At 45.3% G+C, this 14,094-nt stretch overlaps 1 protein-coding gene across 9 annotated transcripts in view; it reads left to right on the forward strand.

The window, feature by feature from the left end:
- LOC106612653 (rap1 GTPase-activating protein 2) overlaps window positions 1-14,094 on the forward strand; it is a 94,314-nt gene that overhangs the window by 72,382 nt on the left and 7,838 nt on the right. For all 9 annotated transcript variants that reach the window (XM_014214031.3, XM_014214029.3, XM_045724417.2 and 6 more), the window contains 12 exons: window positions 76-108; window positions 389-607; window positions 1,078-1,181; window positions 3,313-3,391; window positions 3,852-3,905; window positions 7,070-7,153; window positions 7,309-7,409; window positions 8,285-8,414; window positions 8,619-8,774; window positions 9,141-9,212; window positions 12,291-12,377; window positions 12,570-12,710. In XM_014214031.3, the coding sequence (XP_014069506.1) occupies window positions 76-108; window positions 389-607; window positions 1,078-1,181; window positions 3,313-3,391; window positions 3,852-3,905; window positions 7,070-7,153; window positions 7,309-7,409; window positions 8,285-8,414; window positions 8,619-8,774; window positions 9,141-9,212; window positions 12,291-12,377; window positions 12,570-12,710 (1,260 nt within the window). The remainder of the gene's footprint in view (window positions 1-75; window positions 109-388; window positions 608-1,077; window positions 1,182-3,312; window positions 3,392-3,851; window positions 3,906-7,069; window positions 7,154-7,308; window positions 7,410-8,284; window positions 8,415-8,618; window positions 8,775-9,140; window positions 9,213-12,290; window positions 12,378-12,569; window positions 12,711-14,094) is intronic.

A 14,094-nucleotide genomic window follows, 5' to 3' on the forward strand; every position in this document is an offset into this window, starting at 1 on the left:
TATTTCAACAGGGCTGTAGTTATACCATCCTGTAAGGTTAATGATCTGTGTGTCTCTCCTCTCTCTGTCTGACAGGATGACTACATCCCATACCCGCGGATAGAGGACGTGAGTCAGCGCTCTGATACCATCATATCAGCTGGATCAAAACACTATGCACACACAAGCATGAATACCACAAAACCCACGTATGCATACATATACACACACACACACCCACACACGTGTAGTAATGCAAATACTGGTGGTCAGTGTAAAACAAGGCTCAAAGGACATTTATAGACACATTTATGATCAAAATCCCAAGCTCTTATTTATTTCTATGGCCCTATTCTTGTGCATGGTGTTTTGGTACATAAACCCCTTGTCCCTTGTTTCTGTGGCTCAGATTCTGGAGAAGGGTAGCCCATACCCGCAGGTGATCCTGCCCCAGTTTGGGGGTTACTGGATTGAGGATGCCGAGGCGCCTGCGGGCACCCCCACCTCCTCGGAGAGCAGCTTCTGTGAGGAGGATGACGGAGGGGGCATGAGCCCTGGGGGAGGGTTTGGCTTCAGGCTGGAGTGTAACAGCTCGGCCAGGGCCTACCGCAAACACTTCCTGGGCAGGGTGAGTCAAGGCCTATTTGGCTAGTAGTAGTAATGTGGGTGTGTGAGTAGGGGGGGAAGGGGGGGAAGCGCCTGCATGTGTGTGTTCTGTGTGTGTTTATGTGTGTACGTGCGTGTGTGTGTGTGTTCTCTGTAAGGGTGTTTCCCTCTTTTAGTCCTTCTCCATCCAGTGATTTTTCCTATTTCAGACTTAATTCTGCTCTGGGGTTATGACTAAGAGTTAGGAATCAGTCATTTGGAAAATGAACGTATAATTGACTCCAATTATACGGAGATTTGTGAAATATTGACGGTAAAACCTTATTAGAAGGTGTGTAACTTCTTTAAACTGTCTCATCATACTATGTAATGATTCACTGTCTGTCTGACCCTCCCTCCCTTCCTTCCTCCATCCCTTTCTCCCCCTCTTTCTATCTCTCTGCCTCTCTCTCTCTCCCTCGCTCTCTCTCTCTTTCTCTCTCTCTTCTTCAGGAGCATATGAACTACTACTGCACAGGCAGCAGTCTGGGGAACCTCATTATGTCACTGAAGCACGAGGAGGCAGAGGGCCAGGAGTTCCTCCGCATCTTGCTCAGGTAACTACACTAGGGCCAGGAGTTCCTCCTTCATGCTCAGGTAACTACACTAGGGCCAGGAGTTCCTCCGCATCTTGCTCAGGTAACTACACTAGGGCCAGGAGTTCCTCCTTCATTCCCAGGTAACTACACTAAGGCCAGGAGTTCCTCCATAATTCTCAGGTAACTAATCAAATCAAAGTTTATTTGTCACGTGTGCCCGAATACAACAGGTGTAGACCCTACAGTGAAATGCTTACTTACAGGCTCTAACCAATAGTGCAAAAAAGGTAAAGAAATAAAAACAACAGTAAAAAGACAGTGAAAAACAGTAGTGTGGTTATATACAGTAGCGAGGCTATGAAAGTATCGAGGCTACATACAGACACCGGTTAGTCAGGCTGATTGAGGTAGTATCTACATGTAGGTATGGTTAAAGTGACTATGCATATATGACGAACAGAGAGTAGCAGTAGCATAAAAGAGGGGTTGGCGGGTGGTGGGACACAATGCAGATAGCCCGGTTAGCCAATGTGCGGGAGCACTGGCTGGTCGGCCCAATTGAGGTAGTATGTACATATGTACATGAATGTATAGTTAAAGTGACTATGATAAACAGAGAGTAGCAACAGCGTAAAAGAGGGGCTGGGGTGGGAGGGGCACGCAATGCAAATAGTCCGGGTAGCCATTTGATTACCTGTTCAGGAGTCTTATGGCTTGGGGGTAAAAACTGTTGAGGAGCCTTTTTGTCCTAGACCTTCACTCCGGTACCGCTTGCCATGCGGTAGTAGAGAGAACATTCTATGACTGGGGTGGCTGGGGTCTTCGACAATTTTTCGGGCCTTCCTCTGACACCGCCTGGAGTACAGGTCCTGGATGGCAGGCAGCTTAGTCCCAGTGATGTACTGGGCCGTACGCACTACCCTCCGTAGTGCCTTGCGGTCGGAGGCCGAGCAACTACACTAAGGCCAGGAGTTCCTCCATCATTCTCAGGTAACTACACTAGGGCCAGGAGTTCCTCCATCATTCTCAGGTAACTACACTAGGGCCAGGACTTCCTCCATCATTCTCAGGTAACTACACTAGGGCCAGGAGTTCCTCCATCATTCTCAGGTAACTACACTAGGGCCAGGACTTCCTCCATCATTCTCAGGTAACTACACTAGGGCCAGGAGTTCCTCCATCATTCTCAGGTAACTACACTAGGGCCAGGAGTTCCTCCATCATTCTCAGGTAACTACACTAGGGCCAGGATTTCCTCCATCATTCTCAGGTAACTACACTAGGGCCAGGAGTTCCTCCATCATTCCCAGGTAACTACACTAGGGCCAGGAGTTCCTCCATCATTCCCAGGTAACTACACTAGGGCCAGGTGTTCCTCCATCATTCCCAGGTAACTACACTAAGGCCAGGAGTTCCTCCATCATTCTCAGGTAGCTACAGTCATATAATAACATACAGTAGGGCCAGGAGTTCCTCCATCATGCTCAGGTAACTACAGTCATATAATAACATACAGTAGGGCCAGGAGTTCCTCCTTCATGCTCAGGTAACTACAGTCATATAATAACATACAGTAGGGCCAGGAGTTCCTCCTTCATGCTCAGGTAACTACAGTCATATAATAACATACAGTAGGGCCAGGAGTTCCTCCATCATGCTCAGGTAACTACAGTCATATAATAACATACAGTAGGGCCAGGAGTTCCTCCTTCATGCTCAGGTAACTACAGTCATATAATAACATACAGTAGGGCCAGGAGCTCCTCCTTCATGCTCAGGTAACTACAGTCATATAATAACATACAGTAGGGCCAGGAGTTCCTCCTTCATGCTCAGGTAACTACAGTCATATAATAACATACAGTAGGGCCAGGAGTTCCAGTAGGGATGCAGAATCTGCCCTGGCCTGGACCCATAAATACAGCCACAGCAGACTGTGTCCAGTGGGCCTATGTTGGGTCTGAAGCCATGTTCTAGTCACACTACTCCTACCTTATGAATGTGGATTTACACCCTTTACACACTTATCATGTAACCGGTAGCCAGAACTTTCACTGTAGATATAGGAAGTATGTATGTGCAATGTGCACACAGCCTACCTGTTTTAAGATGTGGTTATTGATACTGTTTTTCCACAATCATCACCCAGGTCGAGGACAAAGACACATCATGACAGGATCTCTCTGGCAGGCCTCAACCAGCTTCCCAGCGTGCCCCAGATAGCCAAGGTAAGGAGGACTGACCTAAGCACCAGCAAGTACCACATGTTCCCTCAATGCAACATGTGCTCCATGTAAAGTGGCGATCTGGATTTCAAATATCAACAATGCTGACAGCCCGCCACTGTTTTGGTAAACAGCTGAGGCTGGGGCTGAAGAAATGTAACCACTTTCAAATATATAGACTGACCATGAGATGAAAATTATCGTTTTAAACATGTGTTGAAACTATACAGTGTTTGTTAACAATTACATTGTTTACAAACAATGAAGTAAAACAAGCTTTTGGCTTCTGATGCGGTAAGACAGTTGAAATAAGCTCATGATTCATTTATACATATATTGTAATTAATTTAACAGTCCAATAAGGGATGTTCCAATAACAGATTGCCCCTTTAACCTTAAATGGATTTCTTTCTGCACTGTGGTTTCAAATGGATCCGTATCTGTCTGTCTGCCTGTGTTTCAGCTCCTCTGTGACGACGTGACTGGCCTGAAGTTCAACCCGGTCCTGTACCCCAGAGTGAGTCTGCTCCACAGTTTCCTTTCAGCCAGGCGCTTCCACCTCTACCACAGTAGCCATAGAACCAGGGACATTCATGAGGTCATGCTCTAGAAGTATACATCATTTTCTAGCCATTTTATTTCTATGGGGGCATGCAGCATTTTCAAAACGTTTTGCAATGGAACCCAAGTGTATCTTATTGGACAAGCCCAGGTAGTCTCTCCCTTTTTAAGTCCCTTTTCTTCCGTTTGCTGCCTAATGAACATGATCCAACTTCCACCTGGTCCACTATACAGCCTGACCAACCTGTTCTCTCTAACTGATGTGGTGAAGGCAGTGCTAAAGACAGATCTGATCCAGGACCTGTTCATCACATCAGAGGTCCTTTGGATGATGGAGCTGCTTGTTGTGCCTCTGCTCCGGGTCCTGTAGAACTCATCTGTTATTATGACAGTCTGCTCAGACTGCCCATTCCACACTGGTCGCAGCTGACTGCCTTTCAAAAGGGCCACAATCAACCCACTGTGGTCCTGGGTCATATTCATTAGGGCATGCAATGGAAAACATTTTGCAGACTTATTAGACAAGTCCAAGTCGTCCCTTGCTGTTTTAGTCAGTTTCTTTCCGTTTGGTGCCAACCCTGACCTCCCCAGACGTGATAGACATATACTACCTGACCAAAAGTATGTGGACATCTGCTTGTCGAACATCTCATTCCAAAATCATGGGCATTAATATGGAGTTGTTTCCCCCCTTTGCTGCTTTCACAATGTCCTCTCTTCCGGGAAGGCTTTCCCCTAGATGTTGGAACATTGCTGCAGGGACTTGCTTCCATTCAGCCACAAGAGCATTAATCAGGTCGGGCAATGATGTTGTACGATTAGGCCTGGCTCGCAGTCAGCGTTCCAATTCATCCCAAAGGCGTTCGATTAGGTTGAGATCAGAGCTCTGTGCAGGCCAGTCAAGTTCTTCCACACTGATCTTGACAAACCATTGGACCTCGCTTTGTTCACAGGGGAATTGTCATGCTGAAACAGGAAAGGGCCTTCCCCAAACTGTTGCCACAAAGTTGGAAGCACAGAATCGTCTAGAATGTCATTGTACGCTGTAGCGTTAATATTTCCCTTCACTCGAACTAAGGGGCCTTGCCCGAACCAAGAAAAACATTTTATGTCCTACGTGCTTCAGCACTCGGCGATCCCGTTCTGTGAGCTTGTGTGGCCTACCACTTCGCGGCTGAGCCGTTATTGCTCCTAGACGTTTCTACTTCACAATAACAGCATTTACAGTTGACCGGGGCAGCTCTAGCAGGGAAGAAATCTGACAAAATGACTTGTTGAAAAGGGGGCATCTTAAGACGGTGCCATTTTGAAAGTCACTGAGCTCTCCAGTAAGGCCATTCTATTGCCAATGTTTGTCTATGGAGATTGCATGGCTGTGTGCTCGATTTTATAGCCCTGTCAGCAATGGGTGTGGCTAAAATAGCCAAATCCACTCATTTGAATGGGTGTCCACATACTTTTGTATATATAGTATAAATGTCTGCCCGAGTTATGGAGGGACTTTATCACATAACTGGATATTATACAGTTGAAGTCGGACACCTTAGCCAAATACATTTAAACTACATTTTTCACAATACCCTGTCTTAGGGCAGTTAAGATCACCAATTTATTTTAAGAATGTGAGATGTCAGAATAATAGTAGAGATAATGATAATTTCAGCTTTTATTTATTCATCACATTCCCAGTGGGTCAGAAGTTTACATACACTCAATTAGTATTTGGCAGCATTGCCTTTAAATTGTTCAACTTGGGTCAAACGTTTTGGGTAGCATTCCACAAGTTTCCCACAATAAGTTGAGTGAATTTTGGCCCATTCCTCCTAACAGAGCTGGTGTAACTGAGTCAGGTTTGAAGGCCTCCTTGCTCGCACACACTTTTTCAGTTCTGCCAACACATTTTCTATAGGATTGAGGTCAGGGCTTTGTGATGGCCACTCCAATACCTTGACTTTGTTGTCCTTAACCCATTTTGCCACAACTTTGGAAGTATGCTTGGGGTCGTTGTCCATTTGGAAGACCCATTTGCGACCAAGCTTTAACTTCCTGATTGATGTCTTGAGATGTTGCTTCAGTATATCCACATAATTTTTCTTCCTCATGATGCCATTTATTTTGTGAAGTGCACCAGTCCGTTCTGCAGAAAAGCACCCCCACAACATGATGCTGCCACCCCCGTGCTTCACGGTTGGGATGGTGTTCTTCGGCTTGCAAGCCTCCCCCTTTTTCCTCCAAACAGAGGACATTTCTCCAAAAAGTACAATCTTTGTCCCCATGTGCAGTTGCAAACCATAGTCTGGCTTTTTTTATGGCGGTTTTGGAGCAGTGGCTTCTACCTTGCTGAGCGGCATTTCACGTTATGTCGATATAGGACTCGTTTTACTGTGGATATAAATACTTTTGTACGTGTTTCCTCCAGCATCTTCACAAGGTCCTTTGCTGTTGTTCTGGGATTGATTTGCACTTTTCACACCAAAGTACGTTCATCGCTACGAGACAGAACACGTCTCCTTCCTGAGCGGTATGACGGCTGCATGGTCCCATGGTGTTTATACTTGCGTACTATTGTTTGTACAGATGAACGTGGTACCTTCAGGCGTTTGGAAATTGCTCCCAAGGATGAGCCAGACTTGTGGAGGTCTACAATTTTTTTTCTGAGGTCTTGGCTGATTTCTTTTGATTTTCCCATGATGTCAAACAAAGAGGCACTGAGTTTGAAGGTAGGCCTTGAAATACATCCACAGGTACACCTCCAATTGATTCAAATGATGTCAATTAGCCTATCAGAAGCTTCTAAAGCCATGACATCATTTTCTGGAATTTTCCAAGCTGTTTCAAGGCACAGTCAACTTAGTGTATGTAAACTTCTGACCCACTGGAATTGTGATACAGTGAATTATAAGTGAAATAATCTGTCTGTAAACAATTGTTGTAAAAATGACATGTGTCATGCACAAAGTAGATTGTCCCAACCGACTTACCAAAACTAAGTTTGTTAACAAGAAATTTGTGGAGTGGTTGAAAAAAGAGTTTTAATGACTCCAACCTAAGTGTATGTAAACTTCCGACTTCAACTGTATGTATATACACATCCTTATAATGTTGTTGTTTTGGTTTCAGGGCTCTCAATTGATAGTAGGTTATGACGAACATGAAGTGAACAACACCTTTAAGTTTGGTGTCATCTACCAGAAGTTTGGTCAGGTGAGTGTGATATGCAGGTTTCTATTGCCAAATGGGGTTTCAGTTTTTTCCTTATCAATCCCATGCTATTTATTTTTGCCCTGTAACCTGCATTAACATCTCTCCCTTTTAATCTTCTCCCTTCATCCCTCTCTCCTCTCATCGCTCCATCCCAGACGTCAGAGGAGGAGTTGTTTGGGAACAACGAGGAGACGCCAGCCTTCCGGGAGTTCCTCAGTGTTCTGGGAGACAACATAGAGCTGAACGACTTTAAGGGGTGAGAGACACTGATACAACTTTACTACGAGAGAGAGAGAGAGAGGGAGGGAGAGACAGAGACAACTCTACTACTGCGAGGGAGGGAGAGACAGGCTATGTGCACACTGCCCACAAAATGAAGTGGAACTGAGCTGCACTTCCTAACCTTCTGCCAAATGTATGACCATTTTAGAGACACATATTTTCCTCAGATTACACAGATCCACAAAGAATTCTTAAACAAACCCAATTTTGATAAATTCCCATATCTTCTGGGTGAAATACCACAGTGTGCCATCACAGCAACAGGATGTGTGACCTGTTGCCACAAGAAAAGGGCAACTAGCGAAGAACAAAGACCATTGTAAATACTACCCATATTTATGTGAAATTATTTTCCCTTTTGTACTTAACTATTTGCATATCGTTAACACACTGTATATATACATAATATGACATTTGAAATGTCTTTATTCTTTTTGAACTTTTGTGAGTGTAATGTTTACTGTTAATTCTTATTGTTTATTTCACTTTTGTTTATTATCTACTTCACTTGCTTTGGCAATATTAACAAATGTTCCCCATGCCAATAAAGCCCTTAAATTGAATCGAAATTGAATTGAGAGAGAGATGGGGAGAGCGAAAGCGAGAGAGACAGAGACAACTCTACTACTGCTCTGATACTGAGAGAGAGAGAGAGGTAGAGAGGGGGGATAGAGGGAGTGAAAGAGAGAAATGCAGGACTTTGACTATATATACTGCTACTCTGCTACCATTCATCATGAGTAGGGCCAGGAGTTTCCCTGTCACGTTATCAGGAAATGCTCCTTGCCCTACCCAATAATTGAATGTAATGGTAATGCTAATCATATTGTGTTGTCACTGTGCTCCTAGGTTCCGTGGGGGTCTGGACGTATCTCACGGTCAGACAGGCTCTGAGTCTGTCTACACCGTCTTCAGACAGAGAGAGATGATGTTCCACGTCTCCACTAAACTACCCTTCACTGAGGGAGACATACAACAGGTCCTGAACACGCTACACAACATACAGCATAGTAATAGTGGTCACAGTAGGTGTTTTGTGAGTGTGTACGTGTGTATGTCACTCATAAACACCCTCTGTTTCCTCATCCCTCACACCATTCCTGTACATTTTGCCTCTAATAATTGTGACTAATAATACTGTAGAACAAGGTGTTTACAAAACGCTATCCTCTTATTCCCTCAGCTCCAGAGGAAGAGGCACATAGGAAATGACATCGTGGCGGCGGTCTTCCAGGAAGATGCCACACCCTTTGTGCCTGACATGATCGCCTCCAACTTCCTCCATGCGTATGTGCTGGTGCAGGTGGAGAATCCTGGTACTGAACACACTACATACAAGGTCTGTGCTACAGCCTACTACGAACCTAACAGGCTCACTATGTGATATTTGCAAAGCCGTTTTTCATTTTTTATTACGGAGTGGGTCTTTAAGGCATGGATATTATGTAACCGGTGTGAAATGGCTAGCTAGTTAGCGGTGCGCGCTAGTAGCGTTTCAATCGGTGACGTCACTCACTCAGAGACCTTGAAGTAGTTGCTTGCCTTGCTCTGCAAGGACCGCGGCTTTTGTGGTGCGAAAGGGAACGATGCTTCGAGGGTGACTGTTGTCAATGTGTGCAGAGGAACAGAAGCAATACTGTTAGAATTACATAAGCCAGACTATCCACACAGTAAATGGGTGACATCAATTGCTTTCTGTTGGCAGGTGTCTGTTACAGCGAGGGAGGATGTACCTCCGTTTGGCCCACCTCTCCCCAATCCAGCGGTCTTCAAGAAGGTAAGTAAGAGAGAGAGAATTACAGAAAAAGATACAGAAAGAAAGAGATGGAAGGAGAGGGATAAAATACACAGGGAGAGCGAGAGATGGAGGGAGAGTTCAAGTTTCCCGCTGTTATTTACAGTGAGAGTTTGATGATAAACTTGCCGTTATACAATGTATTCATAAAGTATTCATAATGCTTGCTTTACGCCACATGCTGTGTTACAGCCTGAATTAGAAATGGATACAATTATGTTTTTTCACACCCATCTATCTACACACAATACCCCATGACAAAGTGAAAACATGTTTAAAAAGTTTTGCCAAATGTATTGAAAATGAAATACAGAAATATCTAATTTACATAAGTATTCACACCCCTGAGTGAAGACATGTTAGAATCACCTTTGGCAGCAATTACAGCTGAGTCTTTCTGGACAAGTCTCTAAGGGCTTTGCACACCTGGGTTGTACAATATTTGCATATTTGCCATTTTCAAGTCATGCCATAGATTTTCACGCCGATTTAAGTCAAAACTGTAACTAGGCCACTCAGGAACATTCAATGTCGTCTTGGTAAGCACCTCCAGTGTATATTTTGCCTTGTGTTTTAGGTCAGTGTCCTGCTAAAAGGAGAATTTGTTTCCCAGTGTCGGTTGGAAAGCAGACTGAACCAGGTTTTCCTTTATGATTTTGCCTGTGCTTCGCACTATTCCAATGTATTATTATTTTATCCTCCCTAGTCCTTGCCGATGACAATCATACCCATAACATGATGCAGCCACCACCATGCTTGAAAATATGAAGAGTAGTACTCGGTGATGTGTTGTGTTGGATTTGCTCCAAACATGACATTTTGTATTCAGGACAAGAAGTGAATTGCTTTGCCACATTTGTTGCAGTATTACTTTATTGCCTTGTTGCAAACAGGATTCATGTTTTGGAATATTTTTATTCTGTACAGGCTTCCTTCTTTTCACTCTTTCATTTAGGTTAGTATTGTAGAGTAACTACAATGTTGTTGATCCATCCTCAATTTTCTCCTATTACTGCCATTAAACTCTGTAACTGTTTTAGTCACCATTGGCCTCATGGTGAAATCCTTGAGAGGTTTTCATCCTCTCTGGCAAATGAGTTGGGAAGGTGTAAGGGAGTGCATAACTGGCGGCAGGGAAGTCAGGCGCAGGAGAGCAAAACTTGGTAATCAAAGGAGCAGTTTAATTCATAAAACCACCGGTAACCAGAACCACAAACAAATGGGTACAAAACCCGTCGCGCACCAGAGAAAACGTGCACATGCACTTACAATAAACAATTCCGCACAAAGACATGGGGGGGAACAGAGGGTTAAATACACAACATGTAATGAGGGAACTTGAGACCAGGTGTGTGAGAAGACAAGACAAAACAAATGGAAAATGAAAAGTGGATCGATGATGGCTAGAAGACCGGCGATGGCGAGCGCCGCCCGAACAAGGAGAGGAACCGACTTCGGCGGAAGTCGTGACAGAAGGACACTTGTATCTTTGTAGTGACTGGGTGTATTGATACACCATTCAAAGTGTAATTAATAACTTCACCATCCTCAAAGGGATATTCAATGTCTGCTTTGTTTTTACCCATCTACCAATGTGCCCATCTATGCGAGGAATTGGTAAACCTCCCTGGTCTTTGTGGTTGAATCTGTGTTTAAAATTCACTGCTCGACTGAGGGACCTTACAGATAATTGTATGTGTGGTGTACAGAGATGAGGTAGTCATTCAAAAATCATGTTAAACACTATTATTGTACACAGAGTCCTTGCAACTTATTATGTGACTTGTAAAAAATGTAAAAAGCAAGCATAAAAAGCTAAATGCCTTCTATGCTCGCTTCGAGGCAAGCAACACTGAAGCATACATGAGTCCACCAGCTGTTTCGGATGACTGTGTGATCATGCTCTCCGTAGCCGATGTGAGCAAGACCTTTAAACAGGTCAACATTCACAAGGTCGCAGGGCCAGATGGATTACCAGGACGTGTACTCAGAGCATGCGCGGATCTACATGTTTCAAGCAGACCACCATAGTCCCTGTGCCCAAGAAAGCGAAGGTAACCTACCTAAATGACTACCGCCCTGTAGCAGTCATGTTGGTAGCCATGAAGTGCTTTGAACGGCTGGTCTTGGCTCACATCAGCACCATCATCCCGGAAACTCTAGACCCGCTCCAATTAGCATATTGCCTCAACAGATCCACAGATAACGCAATCTCAATCGCACTCCACACTGCCCTTTCCCACCTGGACAAAAGGAACACCTATGTGAGAATGCTGTTTATTGACTACAGCTCAGCTTGACTACAACACTATAGTGCCCACAAAGCTCATCACTAAGCTAAGGACCCTGGGACTAAACACCTCCCTCTGCAACTGGATCCTGGACTTCCTGACTGGTCGCCCCCAGGTGGTAAGGGTAGGCAACAACATGTCTGCCACGCTGATCCTCAACATGGGGGCCCCACAGGGGTGCATTGTTAGTCCTCTCCTGTACTCCCTGACGTCACAACAGTGGTCGGCCTGATCACCGACAACGATGAGACAGCCTATAGGGAGGAGGTCAGAGACCTGGCCGTGTGGTGCCAGGACAATAACCTCTCCCTCAACGTGAGCAAGACAAAGGAGCTGATCGAGGACTACAGGAAAAGGAGGGCCGAACACGTCCCCATTCACATCAACTGGGCTGTAGTGGGGCGGGTCGAGAGTTTCAAGTTCCTTGGTTCCAACAAACTATCATGGTCCACTATCACACACCAAGACAGTCGTGAAGAGGGCATGAACCCCCCCCCCCCCCCCAATTTTCAAATTAAATATAGAAACATAATTCCATATTATCGGGGATTTTGTGTATAGGCCAGTGACACAAAATCTAAATTGAATCCGTTTTAAATTCAGGCTGTAACACAACAAAATGTGGAAAAGGGTAAGGGGTGTGAACACTTTCTGAGGGCACTGTATCAGTCCTTTCCGTCCCAGCGACTCCAGACGACCAGGTGATGACGAGTATGGTGCTGATGAAAGTCACCTCTCCCCCTCCCCTCCCCCTCTCGTCTCTCCCCAGGGTCCTGAGTTCCGCGGCTTCCTCCTGACAAAGCTGATCAATGCAGAGAACGCCTGCTACAAGTCTGACAAGTTTGCCAAGCTAGAGGTGAGAGGGGCAGATGACTCGACACCCTGGATGTGCTGTTTAATCTCTTTCATCTATCGCAATCCCCTCTACTACTGCTTCTTAAATGATACATTGTGGTGTTGTTTTTTTGCATGTGTGTGTGTTTGCTTCTGTGCATCTGTGTGTGTCTCTATGGATCTGTGTGTGCGTGTGTCTGTGCGTGTGTTGTAGGGGCGGACGCGAGCTGCGCTGCTGGATAACCTTCACGATGAGCTGCACAGACAGACCCAAGTTACTCTGGGGCAAGGCCAGGCTGGGGAGGAGGACAAGCTGGAGAATGGGGGCCATGGGGGACTGCTGGAGTCCTTCAAGGTGACTCTTTTACACCATTTTTTTTACCTCATCATCTGACGCCATGTCTGAACCTCTCTCTCTCTCTCTCTCTCTCTCTCTCTCTCTTTCTCTTTGTCTTTCTCTCTCTCCCCCCTCTCTCTCTTTCTCTCTGTCTTCTCTCTCTCTCTCTCTCTCTCTCTCTCTCTCTCTCTCTCTCTCCCCCTCTCTCTTTCTCTGTCTTTCTCTCTCTCTCTCTGTCTTTCTCTTTGTCTATCTCTCTCTGTGTCTATCTCTCTCGCTCTCTCTCTTTCTCCCCCCCTCTCTCTCTTTCTCCCCCTCTCTCTTTCTCTCTCGCTCTCTCCTGCTCTCTCTTCTCTCTCTACCTCCTCTCTCTCTCTCTCTCCCTCTCTATCGCTCTTTCTCCCCCTCTCTCTTTCTCTCTTCTCTCTCTACCTCCTCTCTCTCTCTACCTCCTGTCTCTGTCTCTCTCTCTTTCTCTCTCTCTCTCGCTCTCTCTCTCTCTGTCTTTCCCTCCCTCCAACCACACTGCTGTTGATTGAGATTAAGGGGTATTAATCATCGTACCCCCTTACCCGTCTCTCTCCATCTCTCTCTCCCTCCCCTACCCTCCCTCTCTGACCATATGGTGTCTCACTGTCTGTTCACAGGCATTGTGGAGGTGTGTGTTGCATACCACTCATTCAACCACTGGGGGTGCTGTGCTCATCGCTACAACAGCAGTCACTGTTTATTACCTGTCATCGCAGATACTGTGTTATACTAATTGAGAGACAGAACAAAGCATATCCCATATTGAAAGCTTCTCCAAACATTGAAACACTCAGTAAACAGTGTTCAGGTGCTTGTTGTGTTTTATGCCATTGAGACTAACGTTGAAACACACTGTCCCTATCTCCCTTAGTCTGACCTACTGGTGATGACACGTTATCATAAGGCAGGCAAAAGGCAGGTCAAGGGCAGGCAGAGGTCAGTAATCCAGATAGGTGGGGCAAAGGTACAGGACGGCAGGCAGGCTCAGGGTCAGGACAGGCAGAAAGGTCAAAGCCGGGAACAACTAGAAAACAGGAACTTAGACAAGACAGGAGCAAGGGGAAAACCGCTGGTGGGTTCTACGAACAAAACGAACTGGCAACAGACGAACAGAGAACACAGGTATAAATACACGGGGGATAATGGGGAAGATGGGTGACACCCGGAAGGGGGTGGAGACAAGCACAAAGACAGGTGAAACAGATCAGGGCGTGACATGTAGTTCCACAAGTAAAACACTACTGAAAACACTACTAGATCAGAACTTAGTTCAACTAACACCAAGCTACTGCAAAATGTAGTTAAATTACTAGTTGAGCTACATATACTGTAGTTCACTACTCCCCAACACTGATAATACTACAGTCATATC

The sequence above is a fragment of the Salmo salar genome, chromosome 09 (genome assembly GCF_965601325.2).
Source record: "Salmo salar chromosome 09, fSalSal1, whole genome shotgun sequence".
In the NCBI taxonomy this organism is placed as follows: Eukaryota; Metazoa; Chordata; class Actinopteri; order Salmoniformes; family Salmonidae; genus Salmo; species Salmo salar.